Source organism: Temnothorax nylanderi, unplaced genomic scaffold (assembly GCF_030848795.1).
Source record: "Temnothorax nylanderi isolate EJ_2023f unplaced genomic scaffold, tnyl_v1.0 TNYL_tig0101_pilon, whole genome shotgun sequence".
Lineage (NCBI taxonomy): Eukaryota > Metazoa > Arthropoda > Insecta > Hymenoptera > Formicidae > Temnothorax > Temnothorax nylanderi.
In genome coordinates, this window is record NW_027249163.1 from 7864 (window position 1) to 29729 (window position 21866).

General features: G+C 39.7%; 3 protein-coding genes and 1 long non-coding RNA gene across 9 annotated transcripts; 3 read left to right on the plus strand and 1 right to left on the minus strand.

Annotated features, from left to right (window-relative positions):
- Window positions 1-660: 660 nt before the first annotated feature.
- LOC139775583 (uncharacterized) lies at window positions 661-2317 on the minus strand. 2 transcript variants are annotated; one of them, XR_011718877.1, is made up of 5 exons: window positions 1914-2317; window positions 1667-1772; window positions 1443-1567; window positions 1104-1184; window positions 661-1005 (listed from the first exon to the last, which is right to left on the minus strand). It is a non-coding gene; the product is annotated as an uncharacterized lncRNA (long non-coding RNA). The 2 variants fall into 2 exon arrangements; XR_011718876.1 differs by having other exon boundaries at window positions 1667-2303.
- Window positions 2318-10691: 8374 nt separating this feature from the next.
- LOC139775616 (uncharacterized) lies at window positions 10692-16063 on the plus strand. Of its 3 annotated transcripts, none has more exons than XM_071711737.1 (10): window positions 10692-11031; window positions 12093-12400; window positions 12577-12647; window positions 12731-12867; window positions 13042-13141; window positions 13261-13319; window positions 13397-13692; window positions 13780-14036; window positions 14146-14265; window positions 14381-16063. In XM_071711737.1, the coding sequence occupies exons 2-10, from the start codon at window positions 12332-12334 to the stop codon at window positions 14826-14828; spliced, it is 1557 nt and encodes a 518-aa protein (XP_071567838.1). In that variant the 5' UTR covers window positions 10692-11031; window positions 12093-12331; the 3' UTR covers window positions 14829-16063. The 3 variants fall into 3 exon arrangements, with proteins under 3 accessions (XP_071567838.1, XP_071567837.1, XP_071567839.1); XM_071711736.1 differs by having other exon boundaries at window positions 12153-12400; XM_071711738.1 differs by having other exon boundaries at window positions 12224-12400.
- On the plus strand, window positions 15902-18412 carry LOC139775617 (uncharacterized). Of its 3 annotated transcripts, none has more exons than XM_071711739.1 (9): window positions 15902-16023; window positions 16136-16206; window positions 16290-16426; window positions 16592-16694; window positions 16789-16847; window positions 16925-17220; window positions 17307-17551; window positions 17663-17782; window positions 17914-18412. In XM_071711739.1, exons 1-9 carry the CDS (start codon window positions 15946-15948, stop codon window positions 18350-18352), a joined length of 1548 nt encoding a protein of 515 aa, XP_071567840.1. In that variant the 5' UTR covers window positions 15902-15945; the 3' UTR covers window positions 18353-18412. The 3 variants fall into 3 exon arrangements, with proteins under 3 accessions (XP_071567840.1, XP_071567842.1, XP_071567841.1); XM_071711741.1 differs by having other exon boundaries at window positions 17663-17778; window positions 17914-18065; XM_071711740.1 differs by lacking the exon at window positions 16290-16426.
- A 149-nt stretch (window positions 18413-18561) lies between these two features.
- LOC139775613 (uncharacterized) lies at window positions 18562-21770 on the plus strand. Its single transcript, XM_071711731.1, has 10 exons — window positions 18562-19172; window positions 19269-19367; window positions 19483-19553; window positions 19637-19773; window positions 19941-20049; window positions 20153-20211; window positions 20298-20596; window positions 20679-20920; window positions 21022-21141; window positions 21269-21770. The coding sequence occupies exons 1-10, from the start codon at window positions 18969-18971 to the stop codon at window positions 21714-21716; spliced, it is 1788 nt and encodes a 595-aa protein (XP_071567832.1). The 5' UTR covers window positions 18562-18968; the 3' UTR covers window positions 21717-21770.
- Window positions 21771-21866: the final 96 nt, after the last annotated feature.

Sequence of the window (21866 nt, forward strand, 5' to 3'; positions counted from 1 at the left end):
TATTAATAAAGTGAAACGTGATATAAAATAATGTAAAATCTCATAAAGTGAGAGAATGTAAATGTAATGTTTTATTATAAAATAACAATAAATATTTTAAAATTGAAAAATCTTCCTATACTTATCTTCCCTATAATCATGTAATGGTCATCACCTGCGATGACGTTTAAAATTTCCAAAGAACTTTGTTCCCAATTGCAAATAACACTTAATATAATACTAAAAAGCAACGTACATTAAAATATGTTTAACGCATTACATTTGTTTTGCTTTTTCACTTAACTTTTGCATATACCCTACAATAGATTAGGCAGTAAAAATAATCAATAACTCAATAACATAAATGTTTTGTCGTTTATAGATCTTCACAAGTTCGAATTCCATTTCAACAATGACAAAATCTTTTCCTGTTCATATTTTTTATTGTTTCTATCGTATATCGACTGATATCTTTCGGGAGGTCGTATCTTAAAAACTGTCACTTTACAGGATTCGTAAATTTTTGTTTTGTTGATAAGCGACAAACAAGATAGTTTGCTTTACTTTCAAAAGTATAGTGATTTGGAATTAAAATACAGCTTTATTGTTTAATTTGATATTATTCGTGGAAAACAAACGCAAAAACGCAATTTTTATAGATACGACGTACTTTAAATTGTAATCAAATAAACAAGTTACGACATATTTAGTTTTAAATAACATTTATTATTGTTATTTAAAAATAAATATGTCGTATCTTGTTCATTATTTGATTATAATTTTGAAGTGCAAATTTGTCGTATCTACAAATACGAGAAAATACGAGAAAATTTTGACAACTAATTCATTTTTGGTAATCTATTTCAAGATAGGATGTAGACATTTAGCTTCGGGGTTGCCTGACTAAGCGTTTAAGCAGAAAAACCGGAAATTGTGTAAAATCGACCTCGAATTGTGTAAGATACGACCTCACAGCTTCGCAGGATTCCCTCGCTGCTCCGATGTCACCTTCTGCGTCGTTATTTTCTGAAACATTCAAATGAACGATTCGATTAAGTAAAGACAGAAGAAATAGAAAATTTGTGACATAAATGACATAGTACGTGAAAATCAATTACACTCACCACCTTCTTTTAGGCTGCTCGGGATGTCCCTCGTGTTCCCTCGATGCGAAGCAACGTTGCTCCTTCCCGCGTGGATATTTTCTGTAACATAAAAATAATCGAATCGATTAAATAATTGTCACACGCATCGAACATCTTATTCGTTATTCAGATTAATATTATATTTTAAATTACTTCTTCGAAAAAAATCTTTACGTTAGAATCAACTTGAATCAAATTTTTCAAAATATTTCTTTTTACTAATTTAAATTTCGAAACACGATTTAATGTAACAACTGAATAAGCACAAACGAAAAAAGAGATTCTATATCTTTAGAAAAAATAAAAAGTAACATTTACCAGAAGTGTTGGTACGCCGATGCCCGATGCCTATCCTAGGCCTCCTTCTCCTCTCAGGCTGCTCGGAATGTCAGCTACGCAGGATTCCCTCGCTGCTCCGATGTCACCTTCTGCGTCGTTATTTTCTGAAACATTCAAATGAACGATTCGATTAAGTAAAGACAGAAGAGATAGAAAATTTTTGGACATAAGTGACATAGTACGTAAAAATCAATTAAACTCACCACTTTCTTTCATGCTGTTCCGGCCGCAAAATCCACCTCCACCTCTGGGTCAGATAGGAGTCTCGAGCCACATTGAGACTCGTGGCAATGCAGTTTGACTTCATCCCTTAAGCAAGAAAAATCAAGAAGCATTTCAGCTATATTGCATTAATTTTACAACGTTTTTGCAATATAGTCGAAATGTTTCTTGACTTTTCTCGCTTAATGGAAATGTAATTGCTGAAAGGAATTAAAAATTATTCCCTACCTGCGTTTTAACTAGGTCCTTTTTTTTTTTTTTTATTTTACGTGGTGGAAATCTTCCATCACTGGAATCCCCACGACGTCCTGGAGGCAACCCGTCAGCAGTGGCAACCAGTCACGGTGGCTGTGCCACCGATCGGGGAGCACCACTGGTCGGGGAGTGCCTCCATTCTTCCGGGGTTTGAGTGACCAGTGACCCCCCTTTCGGGAGGAAGACTCCCCCTTCCCCGGGGCGGGGCGGGGGGAGTGCCGGATTCTGCAGAGAGCAGAACATTAAAGTTCCGCCATTTCCCCGCAGCCTACCGGCTAAAACCACCACGAGTGACCCTAACGCCGCGTGATGTCGCCGAAGGCAGACAGGAGGAGGATTTACTTTTTACACGCTCACTACTGGAGAAAAGCGTGATGTCGCCGAAGGCAGACAGGAGGAGGATTTACTTTTTACACGCTCACTACTGGAGAAAAGCGTGATGTCGCCGAAGGCAGACAGGAGGAGGATTTACTTATTACACGCTCACTACTGGAGAAAAGCGTGATGTCGCCGAAGGCAGACAGGAGGAGGATTTACTTTTTACACGCTCACTACTGGAGAAAAGCGTGATGTCGCCGAAGGCAGACAGGAGAAGGATTTACTTATTACACGCTCACTACTGGAGAAAAGCGTGATGTCGCCGAAGGCAGACAGGAGGAGGATTTACTTTTTACACGCTCACTACTGGAGAAAAGCGTGATGTCGCCGAAGGCAGACAGGAGGAGGATTTACTTTTTACACGCTCACTACTGGAGAAAAGCGTGATGTCGCCGAAGGCAGACAGGAGGAGGATTTACTTATTACACGCTCACTACTGGAGAAAAGCGTGATGTCGCCGAAGGCAGACAGGAGGAGGATTTACTTTTTACACGCTCACTACTGGAGAAAAGCGTGATGTCGCCGAAGGCAGACAGGAGGAGGATTTACTTTTTACACGCTCACTACTGGAGAAAAGCGTGATGTCGCCGAAGGCAGACAGGAGGAGGATTTACTTATTACACGCTCACTACTGGAGAAAAGCGTGATGTCGCCGAAGGCAGACAGGAGGAGGATTTACTTATTACACGCTCACTACTGGAGAAAAGCGTGATGTCGCCGAAGGCAGACAGGAGGAGGATTTACTTTTTACACGCTCACTACTGGAGAAAAGCGTGATGTCGCCGAAGGCAGACAGGAGGAGGATTTACTTTTTACACGCTCACTACTGGAGAAAAGCGTGATGTCGCCGAAGGCAGACAGGAGGAGGATTTACTTATTACACGCTCACTACTGGAGAAAAGCGTGATGTCGCCGAAGGCAGACAGGAGGAGGATTTACTTTTTACACGCTCACTACTGGAGAAAAGCGTGATGTCGCCGAAGGCAGACAGGAGGAGGATTTACTTTTTACACGCTCACTACTGGAGAAAAGCGTGATGTCGCCGAAGGCAGACAGGAGGAGGATTTACTTATTACACGCTCACTACTGGAGAAAAGCGTGATGTCGCCGAAGGCAGACAGGAGGAGGATTTACTTTTTACACGCTCACTACTGGAGAAAAGCGTGATGTCGCCGAAGGCAGACAGGAGGAGGATTTACTTTTTACACGCTCACTACTGGAGAAAAGCGTGATGTCGCCGAAGGCAGACAGGAGGAGGATTTACTTATTACACGCTCACTACTGGAGAAAAGCGTGATGTCGCCGAAGGCAGACAGGAGGAGGATTTACTTTTTACACGCTCACTACTGGAGAAAAGCGTGATGTCGCCGAAGGCAGACAGGAGGAGGATTTACTTATTACACGCTCACTACTGGAGAAAAGCGTGATGTCGCCGAAGGCAGACAGGAGGAGGATTTACTTTTACACGCTCACTACTGGAGAAAAGCGTGATGTCGCCGAAGGCAGACAGGAGGAGGATTTACTTTTTACACGCTCACTACTGGAGAAAAGCGTGATGTCGCCGAAGGCAGACAGGAGGAGGATTTACTTATTACACGCTCACTACTGGAGAAAAGCGTGATGTCGCCGAAGGCAGACAGGAGGAGGATTTACTTATTACACGCTCACTACTGGAGAAAAGCGTGATGTCGCCGAAGGCAGACAGGAGGAGGATTTACTTTTTACACGCTCACTACTGGAGAAAAGCGTGATGTCGCCGAAGGCAGACAGGAGGAGGATTTACTTTTTACACGCTCACTACTGGAGAAAAGCGTGATGTCGCCGAAGGCAGACAGGAGGAGGATTTACTTTTTACACGCTCACTACTGGAGAAAAGCGTGATGTCGCCGAAGGCAGACAGGAGGAGGATTTACTTATTACACGCTCACTACTGGAGAAAAGCGTGATGTCGCCGAAGGCAGACAGGAGGAGGATTTACTTATTACACGCTCACTACTGGAGAAAAGCGTGATGTCGCCGAAGGCAGACAGGAGGAGGATTTACTTATTACACGCTCACTACTGGAGAAAAGCGTGATGTCGCCGAAGGCAGACAGGAGGAGGATTTACTTATTACACGCTCACTACTGGAGAAAAGCGTGATGTCGCCGAAGGCAGACAGGAGGAGGATTTACTTATTACACGCTCACTACTGGAGAAAAGCGTGATGTCGCCGAAGGCAGACAGGAGGAGGATTTACTTATTACACGCTCACTACTGGAGAAAAGCGTGATGTCGCCGAAGGCAGACAGGAGGAGGATTTACTTATTACACGCTCACTACTGGAGAAAAGCGTGATGTCGCCGAAGGCAGACAGGAGGAGGATTTACTTATTACACGCTCACTACTGGAGAAAAGCGTGATGTCGCCGAAGGCAGACAGGAGGAGGATTTACTTTTTACACGCTCACTACTGGAGAAAAGCGTGATGTCGCCGAAGGCAGACAGGAGGAGGATTTACTTATTACACGCTCACTACTGGAGAAAAGCGTGATGTCGCCGAAGGCAGACAGGAGGAGGATTTACTTATTACACGCTCACTACTGGAGAAAAGCGTGATGTCGCCGAAGGCAGACAGGAGGAGGATTTACTTTTTACACGCTCACTACTGGAGAAAAGCGTGATGTCGCCGAAGGCAGACAGGAGGAGGATTTACTTATTACACGCTCACTACTGGAGAAAAGCGTGATGTCGCCGAAGGCAGACAGGAGGAGGATTTACTTATTACACGCTCACTACTGGAGAAAAGCGTGATGTCGCCGAAGGCAGACAGGAGGAGGATTTACTTTTTACACGCTCACTACTGGAGAAAAGCGTGATGTCGCCGAAGGCAGACAGGAGGAGGATTTACTTTTTACACGCTCACTACTGGAGAAAAGCGTGATGTCGCCGAAGGCAGACAGGAGGAGGATTTACTTATTACACGCTCACTACTGGAGAAAAGCGTGATGTCGCCGAAGGCAGACAGGAGGAGGATTTACTTATTACACGCTCACTACTGGAGAAAAGCGTGATGTCGCCGAAGGCAGACAGGAGGAGGATTTACTTTTTACACGCTCACTACTGGAGAAAAGCGTGATGTCGCCGAAGGCAGACAGGAGGAGGATTTACTTATTACACGCTCACTACTGGAGAAAAGCGTGATGTCGCCGAAGGCAGACCCTTAGGAGGATTTACTTATTACACGCTCACTACTGAGAAAAGCGTGGTGTCGTTCCGCAGACAACGCGACGCGATTTCTTACACGCTTAACGTTCTAAGCGTGGTGTCGTTCCGCAGACAACGCGACGCGGGAGTCTGGGTGGCCGAAGCCAACGACAAACTCCTAAGCAGGGCAGCCGGACCCCCGGTTTTCTGTCAGGGTTTTCCTTCCCTTAGGTCGGTTAGGAGAGCCTAAGCTCCTCCCTCACGGCTCCGACCAGCCGAGCGGACTTTTTATAGAGGCCGCTTACCTCGCGAGTCCTTAAAAGGACTCCCCGGTCCACGACAGACCCGTAGGGCTGCCGTAGATTGCGGTACTGGTGTGCTCGGGTACTCCGGGTGCGCAAAACCCGTAGTGGAGGGCTCCCCCGTGCCCCTAAAGGGTCCGGGAGGACTCCCCCCACCCCCTGGAGGGAAGATTTATTACACGCTTAACTTTATCAGCGTGATGTCTTTAGCAGACAAAATTTTTTACACGCTTAATTTTTTTCAAGCGTGATGTCTTTTGCAGACAAGATTTTTTACACGCTTAACTTTATAAGCGTGATGTCATTCATAGACAAGATTTTTTACACGCTTAACTTTATAAGCGTGACGTCGTTTATAGACAAGATTTTTTACACGCTTAATTTTTTCGAGCGTAATGTCATGAGTGCCGGATTCTGCAGAGAGCAGAACATTAAAGTTCCGCCATTTCCCCGCAGCCTACCGGCTAAAACCACCACGAGTGACCGTAACACCGCGTCGAGCGAGCAAGGGGGGAAGTCGCGCCGCGTGTCACTGCCGCCGGTAGACAACGCGCCTATTTATACGGTCGAGCGAGCAAGGGGGGAAGTCGCGCCGCGTGTCACTGCCGCCGGTAGACAACGCGCCTATTTATACGGTCGAGCGAGCAAGGGGGGAAGTCGCGCCGCGTGTCACTGCCGCCGGTAGACAACGCGCCTATTTATACGGTCGAGCGAGCAAGGGGGGAAGTCGCGCCGCGTGTCACTGCCGCCGGTAGACAACGCGCGTATTTATACGGTCGAGCGAGCAAGGGGGGAAGTCGCGCCGCGTGTCACTGCCGCCGGTAGACAACGCGCCTTTTATACGGTCGAGCGAGCAAGGGGGGAAGTCGCGCCGCGTGTCACTGCCGCCGGTAGACAACGGCCTATTTATACGGTCGAGCGAGCAAGGGGGGAAGTCGCGCCGCGTGTCACTGCCGCCGGTAGACAACGCGCCTATTTATACGGTCGAGCGAGCAAGGGGGGAAGTCGCGCCGCGTGTCACTGCCGCGGTAGACAACGCGCCTATTTATACGGTCGAGCGAGCAAGGGGGGAAGTCGCGCCGCGTGTCACTGCCGCCGGTAGACAACGCGCCTATTTTACGGTCGAGCGAGTCGCGCCGCGTGTCACTGCCGCCGGTAGACAACGCGCCGGTACGGTCGAGCGAGCAGGGGGGAGGTCGCGCGCGTGTCACTGCCGCCGGTAGACAACGCGCCTATTTATACGGTCGAGCGAGCAGGGGGGGAGGTCGCGCCGCGTGTCACTGCCGCCGGTAGACAACGCGCGATTTATACGGTCGATCGCGCCGCGTGTCACTGAAGGGGGAAGGGCAGGTGTCACTGCCGCGGTAGACAACGCGCCTATTTATACGGTCGAGCGAGCAAGGGGGGAAGTAGCGCCGGTGTCCACTGCCGACGGTAGACATACGGCGCTATTTATACGGTCGAGCGAGCAAGGGGGAAGTCGCGCAGTCCCGCACCGCGTGTCACTGCCGCCGGTAGAACAACGCCCTATTGTACGGTCGAGCGAAGCAAGGGGGGAAGGTCGCGCCGCGTGTCACTTGCCGCCGGTAGACAACGCGCCGATTTATACGGTCGAGCGAGCAAGGGGGGAAGTCGCGCCGCGTGTCACTGCCGCCGGTAGACAACGCGCCGTATTTATACGGTCGAGCGAGCAAGGGGGGAAGTCGCGCCGCGTGTCACTGCCGCCGGTAGACAACGCGCCGATTTGTACGGTCGAGCGAGCAGGGGGGGAGGTCGCGCCGCGTGTCACTGCCGCCGGTAGATAACGCGCCGATTTATACGGTCGAGCGAGCAGGGGGGGAGGTCGCGCCGCGTGTCACTGCCGCCGGTAGACAACGCGCCGATTTATACGGTCGAGCGAGCAGGGGGAGAGGTCGCGCCGCGTGTCACTGCCGCCGGTAGACAACGCGCCGATTTATACGGTCGAGCGAGCAGGGGGGGAGGTCGCGCCGCGTGTCACTGCCGCCGGTAGACAACGCGCCGATTTATACGGTCGAGCGAGCAGGGGGGGAGGTCGCGCCGCGTGTCACTGCCGCCGGTAGACAACGCGCCGATTTATACGGTCGAGCGAGCAGGGGGGGAGGTCGCGCCGCGTGTCACTGCCGCCGGTAGACAACGCGCCGATTTATACGGTCGAGCGAGCAGGGGGGGAGGTCGCGCCGCGTGTCACAGCGCCGGTAGATGATTATAATGTTGCGGTTGATTACGAATCGTTGCGATCGTTAATAAGCGCGCGTTAATCATATCGGAAAAAAATAAACAACTACGTTGGATCGTTAATAAAATCTTAATTAAGTGACTTAATTTTGCTTTTAATTTTACAATGATACGCGTAATTAATGTATTCGTCCAAGAATTAATACACAGCAGCAATGGAAAGTAAAACAGAATTATATTATCAAGAAATGAAAGAATTTTATGTTAATCGCGTTCTAATAAAAATCGTCGTGATTATATCTTCCCGGAAGAGGAGAACGAGCGAATATAATTTTTCTAGCTCTACCGGGAATCGAACCCGGGACCTTTGGCTCAATAGACCAGTGCGCTGTCTACTAGGCCATGCTCGTCCTCAATAAAATATACACAGAGAAAAAATAATGTTGTATCAACAGCATTAGTCTAATTGGAAATAATCTTGTTTTATTTCATTAAAACAAAAGCATAATGTATTGAATTAACAAGATTATTTCCAATTAGACTCAGGCTGTTGATACAACATTATTTTTTTCTCCGTGTATATTTGCCAAATTTAAATAATTGCCTATAAATTTCAGGCGACTGGTATACTTCGCATGTTCTGCGATACAAATAACATTAGATGCATTAATAAATAATGCATCGACATAACGTATGTGCTTATGGATGCATTCTCCCGTAAGCACAATAAATCGATAAATAATGATGATGCTCCAGGATTAATTATTTAGCCTAGTCTGATCTAGTCTATCCATTTTAGAGCAACGAATTTGTAAGAAGTCGCATTTATCTATAGTACTATTATGTGGATACAATACATAAATATATCTAATATAGGTCTCACAAATTCGTTACCCCATACTATTGTAAAAAATTCGTCACTCACCGATCCGATGCGCAACGGGCGGAGTAATTCGGCCACGTAACTACGATGATACTGTAACAAAAACGAAAGATATAAATTAAAGAGGCGCTGAAAATGATAAATGTTTCAAAAAATACACATAATTTTACGCGCATCTAAATTCGTCTTTCAATTAGATTCACTGATATAATTATCTATTTTCCGGAAAAAATATTTACAAAAATAAATTTTTATAAAATTTTAAATAATTTCTTTTTTTCTAATTAGTTTTAGCTTATCGAAATAAAACTCCGAATAAATGAGGAAAAACTATTAATTTTATGCAGATAAAAGATGATACTTACCCCAAGGTTGCTCCGCCGGGGCCCGATGTCTCTCTCAGACCTCCTCCTCCTCTCAGGACGTCAGGCTTCCTCCTCTCATCGCGCACAGGACACTCGCGAGAAACACTCGCGGATAATAAACTACAATCGCGCGCGGACTAATTTCATTAAAAGTCTTTCTCGCGCGATACTGTACGGCACTCCCGTTTAAAAAAGTCCTTTAGTCCGATTATACTTGAACGGCACTCCCGAAGCAAACGCGACGAACCGGCTGCGGTTCGTTTATTCAATTAAATCGGCGGACGAGGGTACGTTAGCTTCCCCGTCTTTGAATTTTTATCCAAGCAGAACAAGAGTTTTGCTTGGGTAAAATCCTCGTACTGGGTACTGGGCCTTCCCACCTCGCCAAGGTCGTACCCATGGGAAGGAAGTACTTTACTCTGTAGTAATATAAAAACAGGTAACATAGATTGATTAAACAAAACCACAATTAAGATTGAATATCGTATGCACATTACGCCGCGGTATCGAGCACGTAAATCTCGCGAAGGTAAGTACTATTAATGCATGCTTTGCACGATAAGGAGTCGCGATTATACGCGGCACGAAATACACGAGTCACAAAAATAAGAAATATTCACGAACGAGCGTTGTATCGTTGTATCACAGCGTGCTATTTACTTGAATCATTTACTTGAATCACGATACGATTTCACGTTGTCACTCGGCCCTCTTTCCGCTCTTCGAAAAGAATCGGGGATAATCGCACGACAATTCCGGCACAGCACACAGCACGTTCAAAGCACGACACGATTCGAGATATGCCGCGTAAATGAATGCCACGCACATTCGATGGTCCAGCGACATATGGCGGCCCGGGCCGGGACGAGCGATTATCGCCCGCGAATATCACGACGAAACTACAAATCACTCACGACACGTCACGACTCGCAATTGCCGTACGAGGTACCTTCGCCTCGACGCCCTCGACATCTCCGTCTCGAGCGAGCGACACATTAATTCATTCACGACACTTGATACACACTTGATGCAAATTATTGAGCGCCTCGTCGATTATTCCCGCGAAACGAGGAGCAGGAATGCCAATCGCACGAACGAGCGCGCGTTCCGAATCAGCACCCACGGCACGGAGCACAAACACTTGACACCTGTTCGAAATTTATCGGGAGAATGACTGATTGTGAGTAATATCCGCAGGTGAGGGTACTCCGAGCGTCGGCAAAACAAGTATCAAGGCTGTCTCGCCGATGGAAATGATCGTCCGCGCGCCGACTTTGCACGTACGTTGCTGCGAAATCGGCGGACTCATTCAACGGTCGCGGTCGCGGTATTGCGACTGCCAAGGCCGAGGCCGAGGTGCCGACTGCCGAGTGCCGCGTGCCGCGTGCCTCGCCGACGCGCGCCGGCGGGCGGCGAGAGCGGCCGAACGTGATTCGGCATTCGGCCGGATTCGAAGGCTCCCGGCTCGACTCGCCGCGCGGCGCGGCGCGCACGCAAGTAATTAATACGTTAACGCGGCGGTCGCGGCGAGACGTTGTTGCTCGTGTAATTTCTTTTTCGTGAACGAAAAGAAATCCTCACAGGTTACAGTGTGTGTGTGTGTGTGTGTGTGTGTGTGTGTTGCAAGTTGAATGTACGCCGAATATTCTGTATTCTGTTTCTTCTCGTGTCGACTGCAACGTCTGCAACGAGTGGGATGGCCGAAAGGACGCCCGTACGTCGTATCACCCTCCCGTTCCTCCCGGCTGTGATTTGACGGGTCTCCTGCAATGTGCCGTGATCGGTAAGTGAATTGTGCATGAGAGACAAATGATTCGAAGCGCGACACATCCGAATCTTTAATAGAATCGTTGTCCCGCGTGTCGCAGTGAGACGATAACCTCGGAATTCGTGTCGTGTCTCTTGCCTCCGTTTCGATTTCTACTTCGCGAATGAGTGAATCGCGTGGAAAGACGCTTCGGTGAATAGCTCGAATCTCTCACTAAGCACGGGAATTAATAATCTATTAAGTAATTAAAGAGAATGATCGCGCGTTTGTTTACAAATGTTTCAAATTTATTTGTATGTGCTCCTAATCTAACTTTGTAGAAAATTAACATTAATATGTTCGTAAATCGATCGTTTGTAAAAATTTCGTCGCGATCGTTCTTGCAGCGCGGTGATCGCGCATACCATAAATTCCATAAAAGACGATAAACCGTCGTCAAGATACTTAAAAATTATAAAACATTCCCTGTTGCTTGTTCCCCAAATATTATTCGTTTTGCTTACAAAATTGTCCATAAAGGCCTATATTGTCTCGTATTCGGATCTTTAAATTGATAGGAGATACATATATCTTTTATTTGAAATAACTCAGACAACATACATGTCCAAAAGCGGGTCTTTCAGATGTCTTACGAAAAGATGGCTAAAAGACGTCTAAAAGACGTCTTATGTCCCGATTTTGGATATTGTGCTGTCTGGGAAGTGTGAAAGTGAAAGAAAAGAAAAAGTGAGAGAGGGAGAGATGAGGGCTATTAGATATTTAACATATAATATAAATATTTAAAATAAGTTAATATTTATCGATACATGTAAGATATTCTCGATTGTAATTGGTCGAGGATCAGTTTAATATTTATATCTTACATGTATCGATAAATGTTAACTTATTTTATATATTTATATTATCTGTATGTTTAATATCTAATAGTGATAGCCCTCTCTCCCTCTCACACTTTTTCTCTTTCCGACACTGCCGATAAAACATCATTCTAGTGCGCGTCCGTGCTACATCGCAAATGTTATGTAATATAGATTATATATATATATATATACAACAAAATGATGTTTTATCGGCAGTATCGGAAAGTGAACGTGGCTACGTAGTACCAATTTCGATAATGGATGTACTGGCGGTAGTGTACAGGGGCTTTCGACGGTCCCAGGAAAAAGGCCGGGATGGCCTCTCTCAGGCTTCTCTCTGTCCTTAGTTTACTGCTCCATATTGAGATATTTTTACACGCGTGGTCATATATTGATGATCAATCGCAGGTGCGTGCATCTTTAATTTTTAAATATTGGAATTGATTATTATAATCATGATGGACAAACGACTGAAAGCCATAGAGGAACATTATACTAATTTGGAATATGAAAACAACACAGTAGTGAGTATAAATAATATGTGTACTTATTATAGGTATAATATGTCTGTATGAATGTAGGTAGTGTTAATAATTAATTAAATAATAACTAATGAAAGTCAATACGCATGTAAGTGAGCACCTTAATCTATATTGTCTTATATAAAAAATATAACATTACTTTCTATGTGTGTTTTTAGAAAGCGCTACCAAAAATATCCACATTGACTACGGAACTGAAATTTATGGACATTAACGACTTCTCAGAGAGGTAAATAGGCTCGATTTCAAAGTATAAGTGACACGATGAAAAAGTTGCGTTCACAAATGTCACTTTTAATTGTGTATTTGCAGATTTCTCAAAACGGCATCTGTAATCGAAGAGAATTTATCTCTCTTTAAAGCTGCTTGTGAACATACTGATACAATCACCACCATTATCAAATACTTGCGTTATTTCGGCATGAAGTTTAAACTTGGCAGTAATTGTGGTAATATAATCTTCATAATTGCAATTTAAAGAAATATGTTGATCGTCTGTTATTTGTATTTTGTGCAAATTTTATTTTGTTCATGAATAACAATAGTACACGTGTACAGAAACATGTCAGATTGTTTGTATTCTGTTTTAAACATTCCTTTTTTATTTTTTTTATTTCTTGTAGATGAATACAAGAAGGATGATGTAGTCTTGTTAGTAATACTTACAGTTCTGAGAATATGTGGCGAAATCGAGATGCTTTCATTTCTGGAACATGCCATCATGTAACTATTAAAAATGTTATGCTTTTAAATATATATATATATAATTGTCGCTTATATATTTCTTATGTCCAAATTAATATTGTCATCAATTTTATGTACAAATTGTTTTTGTATTTCAGCAAAAATTCAGCACTGGAAAAATCGATTCGATATGAACGTTTAATACATAAAATTAGAAGTAAGAAAAACATATCAGTAATGAAGTAGAAATTTGTATCTCTTTCCGTAATAAAGATTTTATATATTTTGTTATAGGTCATACAAATGAAATAATACTTCTGGGAGATGCGGATTTGTATGCCGTCATTGGATATTTGAGGAATAGAAAATCCATTCTTGATTTTATCCCATCTGTAATAGTTTGGGTTCAAGAGCCAATAAAAGAGAAATTTTTGTGGCTTGTCAAGGAATATGTCGAATATCCCTTTCCCGTTTATACATTTCGAACGAAGAACGAGTTATTTACAGCCAGGACACCAAATGAAATTAACATAGTATCCATATGGACGGAAGATATTGTATTTGCCAAAAACTTAGCGATGTCTTTAAATGTATAGCATTTCAATTTTATAACATAATCCTGCTCGAGAAATTTGTCCTACTATTATTAATATGACTTCTGTATTTGACTTATTCAGAGAGACGTTATATTTATAAATACTTACATGGACTTTTACAATGGTACCGTGCTCTTGCCATATACAAAAATGTTTGACGAAACGTTGTATAAACGGTGCGAGCCGAATTTCGACGATACTATAAAACAGCTAAGTGTGCAAAGAGGTGTGCCAGTTTACAATTTATTTTATGATGGTATATGGCAACCGCCTGTAAAAGGCACATATTGCGCGGTAACGAACATACATGGTATGAGCCAGTGGGCAAATGCAACAAGGTACAAACTCACATTTTCTTGATCTTAATTATATGATTCTCTCAAATTTATATAATGTTTGATAAAATTCATACATGATTTATTCAGTATTGATATATTATTGTTGTAGTGACGATGTTAACAAATGCATTAATTCAGCCGAGAAAGGATTCAAAATTTGGAGCAGTAAATCTGTTGCTTGTAGAATGCAAATATTATCCAAATTTGCGTCTACGTTAAGGTGCAGTGAGTACGTATTGCGTGTTTAATTATTATAAAATTTTTTAATATCTTCATAGCGTCTTATCTGCTTTTAATTGTTCTCAACGATATCTTTTAACTGGCTTTCTCTTGTTTCTCTTTAGGAAATTTGTATTGGGAGATATAACATCGCAATGGATAAAATTCTCGTTTATCTATGAGAATTCTTTATCTTGGGTCTCACAAAGTGAAGGGTCAGAAGTAACAAAAATTCGTAACCCAAGAGGTGTTATTATTTTAAAGGAGGACGATGAATTTGTTTTATTTCAACGACTAATGCAAATTTTAACCGTTGGCAATTCTGTTATCGTTATATGCGACTCAAATTTCTGTAGTCTAGTACCATATTGTAATATGTTTTCAGTATCTCAGATACCGCCAGGTGTTATAAATTTGTTGTCCAGTGAAAATGTAAAGGAGCTAGAATTATCTTTATGCGGGATGGACTACGAAAGCTATGCAAAACAGTTCTTCTCAGAAGATCTCGACGATCTCGAAAAAACTTACATAAACCTTACTAAACCGAAACAAATTATAGTCCCTCTTAAATAGTTTTTACATGTAACGTCTAATGTTTGTGACAAAGGCATGATTATACATATAAACATTATGATATGCATGTGTTTATTTCCGCATTTATTTTATAAGTTTCATCATTTATCTGTCAATTCTTTAGAATAAAGCTGATAACTAATTCAAGATTAGAAGACGGAGATTACCACATCTTATGATCGAACCTGTTGGAAGGGTTTTGCAAAGTGCTATAAATTTTGTCGGCAGAATTGCCAACAGAAATGTAACAGAATGCGACAGTGGATTGGAGACAAGAATCGAGAAAAATTTCATTTTATGTTGAATTTAAATGAAATGTATTAAAATTTAAAATTCTATAAAATAATTAATTTTGCTTGGTGTATGTCTATTGTTAATCTCTCTATCAAAACATCTAATCAAGTCTACTGAAATATCTAATCCAATTTATTACTAATCTGCTAGTGTAATAATATTAATATTTTGCGTATTGGATTCAGAATTTTGCATCTTGTATTTTCATTCTCAGTCCCTCTATACAGGTATGCAGCAATTTATAAAATTAATTACTCTTATTGTGCATATATATCTAAAAAATTGATTCTATTATTTCGACCTAGTTTGACAGATTGACTTCTTTCCCGGCTGTATTACATATGTAAAGCCCATACTTCGGCTATCCTTGTATATAAGAATGTAGTAAGATATAAATAAGATGCGCGCGCGCGCGCGCATATTTGTAATTCTTATAATTTGTGGCTCTGTAGCACCGATACACGCCACTGACAACGATATATCGACAGTACAAAAAGTAGATGCGGCTATGTAGTTCCGGCAGTTCTGCATGTGCAGGTGGCACTAATACGCGGGAGATTGATCTCCGATTTCAATACACAAGTTTAATAAACAGAAGAAGTACCTAGAAAATAATTGTCAATATTGTCATTTGTCAGTCGAAAGTGGTCGAAAGTCGACTCAGTTATAAAGTGCCTCGCATGATCGTTGGTATACAGCTGAACAGTGTTTTTACACGTGTGGACATCTATCCGTTCTTTATCGTTTTTGGACTGATTATCAATCGCAGGTGCATGAATCTTTAATTCTTTAACAATATTGGAATTGATTATTAAGTATAATCATGGCCGAACGACTGGAAGCTATAAACAAATATTACATTGATTTGGATTATGATGATGGGTTCGACGAAGAAGGGAATGTATGTATGAATATACTGTTAATAAATTATGAATATTTAATATTCGTATCTCTAAGCCAGTACCTAATATATATTATTTGTAAAAGACACCACTTATTTCGTGTATTTTTAGACAGCGTTAATGAAAATATCAACTTTAGGAAAGGAAATGGGATTTGCGGACGTGAATGACTTTTCCGAGAGGTAAACATGCTCAATTCCAATGTATAAGCAACATTATGAAAAAGTTGCGTACACGTTTGTCAATTTTTATTGTGTATTTCTAGATTTCTCAAAACGGTATCTGTAATTGAAAAAAACTTATGTCTTTTCAAAGCTGCTTTTGAACATTCAGATATAATTACCACCATTATTGAATACTTAAATTATTTCGGCATGAAGTTTAAGCTTAGCAGTAATTGCGGTAATGTAATCTTCATAATCACAATTTAAAGAAATATACCGATATTCTGTTATTTGTATGTTACTTTAATTTTATTTTGTTCCCCTGAATGACAATAGTGCACAGGAACATGTCAGATTGTTCGCATTCTGTTTTAACAATCTTTCTATTTTTTATTTCATTTAGATGAAGAATATGAGAAGGATGATATAGTCTTCTTAGTACTATTTACAATCCTGAAAACATGTTATGATCCTGAGATGCGATTCTTTTTTAGACATGCTATCATGTAATTATTTAAAATGTTATGTTCTGAAATATATTAACTTAATTGTCCTTAATATTGTCATCAATTTTATATACGAATTGTTTTTGTATTTCAGTGGAAAATCAGCATTGGTAAAATCGATTCAATACCACCGTTTGAGACAAACATGTCATAGTAAGATAAACACATTAATAATGTGATAAAAATCTATATCTCTTCTCGTAATTGAGATTTTAAATATTTTGTTATAGGTCACACCATTGGAATAATACTCCTGGCAGATTCGGATTTGTTTGCGTTTATTACATGTTTTATTGAAAATAATGATCTGTCTTTAGATCAACTTTGTGTCCAAGAGCCAATAAAAGAGAAAGTTTTCTGGCTTCTGAGAAAATACACGAACTGTGACTACGAGGATATCAGGAATATTTTTTTATTTCGAACGAAGGAAGAGTTATTTACAGCTAGTACACCAGATAAAATAAACATAGTATCCATATGGACGGAAGATATTGTATTTGCTAAAAACTTAGCGATGTCTTTAAATGTATAACATTTCAATTTTATAGCATAATACTGCTTGAAATATTTTTCCAACTATTATTAATATGATTTCTGTATTTGACTATTTAGAGAGATGTTCTATTTATAAATACCTATATGGACTTTTACGGTAGTATCGTACTCTTGCCATTTACAAAAATATTTAACAAAACGACGATAAAATGGTGCGAGTCTAATTTCGACGATTCTATAAAAGTCACAAATCTGCAAAGAAGTATGCCAGTTTACAATTTATTTTATGATGGGATGTGGCAACTGCCTATAAATGGCACATATTGGATACATGATGATAGACAGTGGGCAAATGCAACAAGGTACAGTTGCATATTTTCTTGATCTTAATTATATGATTCCCCCAAATTTATGATGTTTGGTAAAATTCATATATAATTTATTTTTTATTGATATACATACCATCATTGTAGTGATGATATTAACAAATGCATTAATTCAGCCGAGAAAGGATGCGAAATTTGGAGTAATAAATCTGTTGCTTGTAGAATGCAAATATTATCTAAATTTGCATCTATGTTAGAGCGCAGTGGGTATGCATTGTGTGTTAAGTTACTATAAAATTTTTATACATGTTATGAATAGTGTCTTAGTTTGTTATATCTGCATTTAATTGTTCTCAACGATATAATTTATTAACTGGCTTTCTCTTGTTACTCCTTAGGAAATCTCTATTAGCAGATGTAATATCAAAATGGATAAAATTCTCATGTATTTATGAAAAGTCTTTATCTTGCGTTTCACAAAGTGGAGGGTTAGAAGTAACAAAAATTCGTAATCCAAGAGGCGTTATTATTTTGAAGGAGGAAAATGAAGCTGTTTTATTTAGTCGATTGATGCAAATTTTAACCGTTGGCAATTCTGTTATCGTAATATGCGGTCGAAATTCTTGTCTGGTACCATATTGTAACATGTTTCTGGCATCTGAGATACCACCAGGTGTTATAAATTTGTTGTCAAGGGAAGGTGTAAAGGAGCTAGAATTATCTTTATGCGGAATGGACTACGAAAGCTATGCAAAACAGTTCTTCTCAGAAGACAATCTCGAGAAAACATACATAAACCTTACTAAACCAAAGCATATTATAGTTCCTCTTAAATAATTGTAATATGTAACATCTATAATGTTTGTGACAAAGGCATGATTATACATATAAACATTATGATATGCATATATTTATTTCCGTATTTATTTTATCATTTTCACCATTTATCCATTAATTCTTTAGAGAATAAAGCTCATAACTAACTCAGAGATCACATCTTATGATCGAACTTGTTGGAAGAGTTTTGCAAAGTGCTAAAAATTTTGTCGGCAGAATGCTAACAGAAATGTAACAGAATACGACAGTAGATGGGTGGCAAGAATCGAGAAATACCTCATTTTGTGTTTAATTTTTGTATTTAAATGAAATGTATTAAAATTCAAAAAGATGATCAATTTTGCTTAGTGTATGTTGCCAATCTGTTGTTGGTCTCTCTATATATCAAAACATCTAATCAAGTCTACTGAAATATCTAAGTCAATTTTCCTTCCTGGTTGATTACGTATATGTAAAGGCTATATTTCGGCCCACCATGTATATGTATAAGAATGTAGTATACTAAATAATTAGAAGCATATTTGTAATTCATAATTTTTGTGGATATGTGGATAAATGTGGATATGTGGATATGTGGAGTGATGTGGAATAGACAAGCGTCCACTCCACATATCGTATGTACAACGGTTTATCGACCATATCGACAGTACCGAAAAGTAGTTGTGTGACTATGTATGTAGTTCCGCCAAGTTCCGCTTCACCTGGTGGCGCTAATGCGCGGGAGATTTTAGAGACAGAAGTGAACACAGAAGAAGAACAAATATTGCTTCTCGAGTCAGCTACAAGTGTTTTTCCAAATCCTTTACTGTTACAAATTGAGGTATTTCTACACGCATAATAAGTTATCTATACATTCCATATCGTTCCTCTGCCGTAATCAATCACAGGTGCATATACGTATCATTAATTTTTTAAGAATATTGGAATTGATCACTATATCATGGATGAACGACTGAGAGTTATTATCTATCATTACACTGATTTGGAATATGACGGGTTCGACGAAGAACAGAATGTATGTATGAATGTACAGCTGTTAATAAATTATGAAAGTTAATATTCGTAGCGAGCACCTTAATCTATATTGTCTGTAAAAGATATAATACTGCACTTTCTATGTGTATTTTTAGACAGCGCGAACGAAAATATACACTTCAATTAAGGAACTGAAATTTACAGACGTTAACAATTTCTCAGATAGGTAAACAGGCTTAATTCCAAAGTATAAACAACACGATGAAAAGGTTAAGTTCACATTTGTCACTTCTAATTTTGTATTTACAGATTTCTCAAGACGGCATTTGTGATCGAAAAAAATTTACCTTTTTTCAAATCTTCTTGCCTACATACAGATATAATTACCACCATTATCGAATACTTGAATTATTTCAGCATGAAGTTTATACTCGATAGTAAATACGGTAAATATCATCTTCTTAATCGTAATTTAAAGAGATGCATTGATATTCTATTCATTGTATTTTATGCACATTTTATTTTGCTTGTGAATAACAATAATGCACAAAAACATGTCAGATTGTTCGAATTCCGTTTTAAACATAATTTTTTTATTTTTTATTTTACTTAGATGAAGAATATGAGAAGGATGAGATAGTCTTATTAGTACTATTTACAATCCTGAAAATATGTGGTGAATATGATGAGATATTATGTCATTTTATAATAAATGCCATCATGTAATTATTAAAAATGTTATACTCTTAGATATGTTAAATTAATTGTCCTTTACCAAATTAATATTTTCATCAATTTTATGTACAAATTGTTTTTGTATTTCAGTGGAAAATCAGCATTGGAAAAATCGATTCAATACCAACATTTGAAACAAATGTATCATAGTAAGATAAGCATTTTTACTACATTAATAATGTAGTAAAAATCTGTATCTCTTCTCGTAATTGAGATTTTAAATATTTTGTTACAGGTCACACCAATGAAATAATACTTCTGGCAGATTCGGATTTGGATGCATTCTTTCAATGTTTTGTCCATATAAATTTCAATGTATTCGATTCTTTAGATTTGATTCTTTGGGTCCAAGAGCCAATAAAAGAGAAGTTTTTTGGACTTATGAAGGATTATTTTACTTACGACTGTGAGGATATTCGGATATTTCGAACGAAGAAAGAGTTATTTACAACCAGGACAGCAGATAAATTGAATATAGTATCCATATGGACTGAAGATATTATATTTGCCAAAAACTTAGCGATATCTTTAAATGTATAGTATTTCAATTATACATATAACAATACTGCTCGAGATATTTTTTCAACTATACTATTAATATGACTTCTGTATTTAGGGAGATGTTCTATTTATAAATACCTACATGGATTTTGGTGGTATCGTACTTTTGCCATTTATCAAAATATTTAACAAAACGTTGCATAAATGGTGCGAGTCTAATTTCGATGATTCTATTAAAAAGCTAGATGTGGAAAAAAAATCAGTTTATAATTTATTTTACGATGGGATGTGGCAACTGCCTGTGAAAGGCACATATTGGATGATACATGATGATATCCAGTGGGCAAATGCGACAAGGTACAGATGCACATTTTCTTGATCTTAATTATATAAATTTTCTCAAATTCATGTTTAGTAAAATATACAATTTATTTATTATTGATGTATTGCCATTATAGTGACGATATTAACAAATGTATTAAATCAGCCGAGAGAGGATTCAAAATTTGGAGTAATAGATCTGTTACTCGTAGAATGCAAGTAATATCCAAATTTGCATCTACGTTAAAGCACAGTGGGTAGGTATCGTGTGTTAAGTTGTTATAAATTTTTTATATATTTTTTTGTAGTGTTTTAGTTTGTATATCTACTTAAATGTTCTCAACGATAAATTATTAACTGCCGCTTTTTCTTGTTACTCTTTAGGAAATCTGTATTGGCAGATATAGTATCAGAATGGATAAAATTTTCATGTATCTATGTAAATTCTTTATCCTGCGTCTCACAAAATGGAAGGTCAGAAGTAACAAAAATTCGTAATCCAAGAGGCGTTATTATTTTGAAGGAGGAAAATGAAGCTGTTTTATTTCGGCGACTGATAGAAGTTTTAACCGTTGGCAGTTCTGTTATCGTGATATGCGATGCAAATTCCTGTAGCCTGGTACCATATTGTAACATGTTTTCAGTATCTGAGATACCGCCAGGTGTTATAAATTTTTTATCAAGTGAAAAAGTAAAAGAGCTAGAATTATCTCTATGCGGAATGGACTACGCAAGCTATGCAAAACAGTTCTTCTCAGAAGACGATCTCGAGAAAACATACATAAACCTTACTAAACCGAAGCATATTATAGTCCCTCTTGAATACATTTAATGTAGGTTTGTAACAAAAGGATAGATATATCCATATAAACATGATATGCGTATATATATTTGCATATTTATTTTATAATTTCCATCATTCATCCTTGAATTCTTTAGAATAAAGCTGATAACTCGAGGTTAGAAAATAAGATTACCGCCA

Excerpts from the sequence above, each read along its gene's own strand:
- LOC139775617 (XM_071711739.1), top strand. The coding sequence starts at position 15,946 with ATGGCCGAACGACTGGAAGCTATAAACAAATATTACATTGATTTGGAT. Across the intron at positions 16,207-16,289 it reads GTGAATGACTTTTCCGAGAG|ATTTCTCAAAACGGTATCTG; the intron begins GTAAACATGCTC and ends GTGTATTTCTAG. Across the intron at positions 17,783-17,913 it reads TCTATGTTAGAGCGCAGTGG|GAAATCTCTATTAGCAGATG; the intron begins GTATGCATTGTG and ends GTTACTCCTTAG.
- LOC139775613 (XM_071711731.1), top strand. The coding sequence starts at position 18,969 with ATGTACAACGGTTTATCGACCATATCGACAGTACCGAAAAGTAGTTGT. Across the intron at positions 19,554-19,636 it reads GTTAACAATTTCTCAGATAG|ATTTCTCAAGACGGCATTTG; the intron begins GTAAACAGGCTT and ends TTGTATTTACAG. Across the intron at positions 20,921-21,021 it reads CAGTGGGCAAATGCGACAAG|TGACGATATTAACAAATGTA; the intron begins GTACAGATGCAC and ends TTGCCATTATAG.
- LOC139775616 (XM_071711737.1), top strand. The coding sequence starts at position 12,332 with ATGATGGACAAACGACTGAAAGCCATAGAGGAACATTATACTAATTTG. Across the intron at positions 12,401-12,576 it reads AATATGAAAACAACACAGTA|AAAGCGCTACCAAAAATATC; the intron begins GTGAGTATAAAT and ends GTGTGTTTTTAG. Across the intron at positions 14,037-14,145 it reads CAGTGGGCAAATGCAACAAG|TGACGATGTTAACAAATGCA; the intron begins GTACAAACTCAC and ends TTATTGTTGTAG.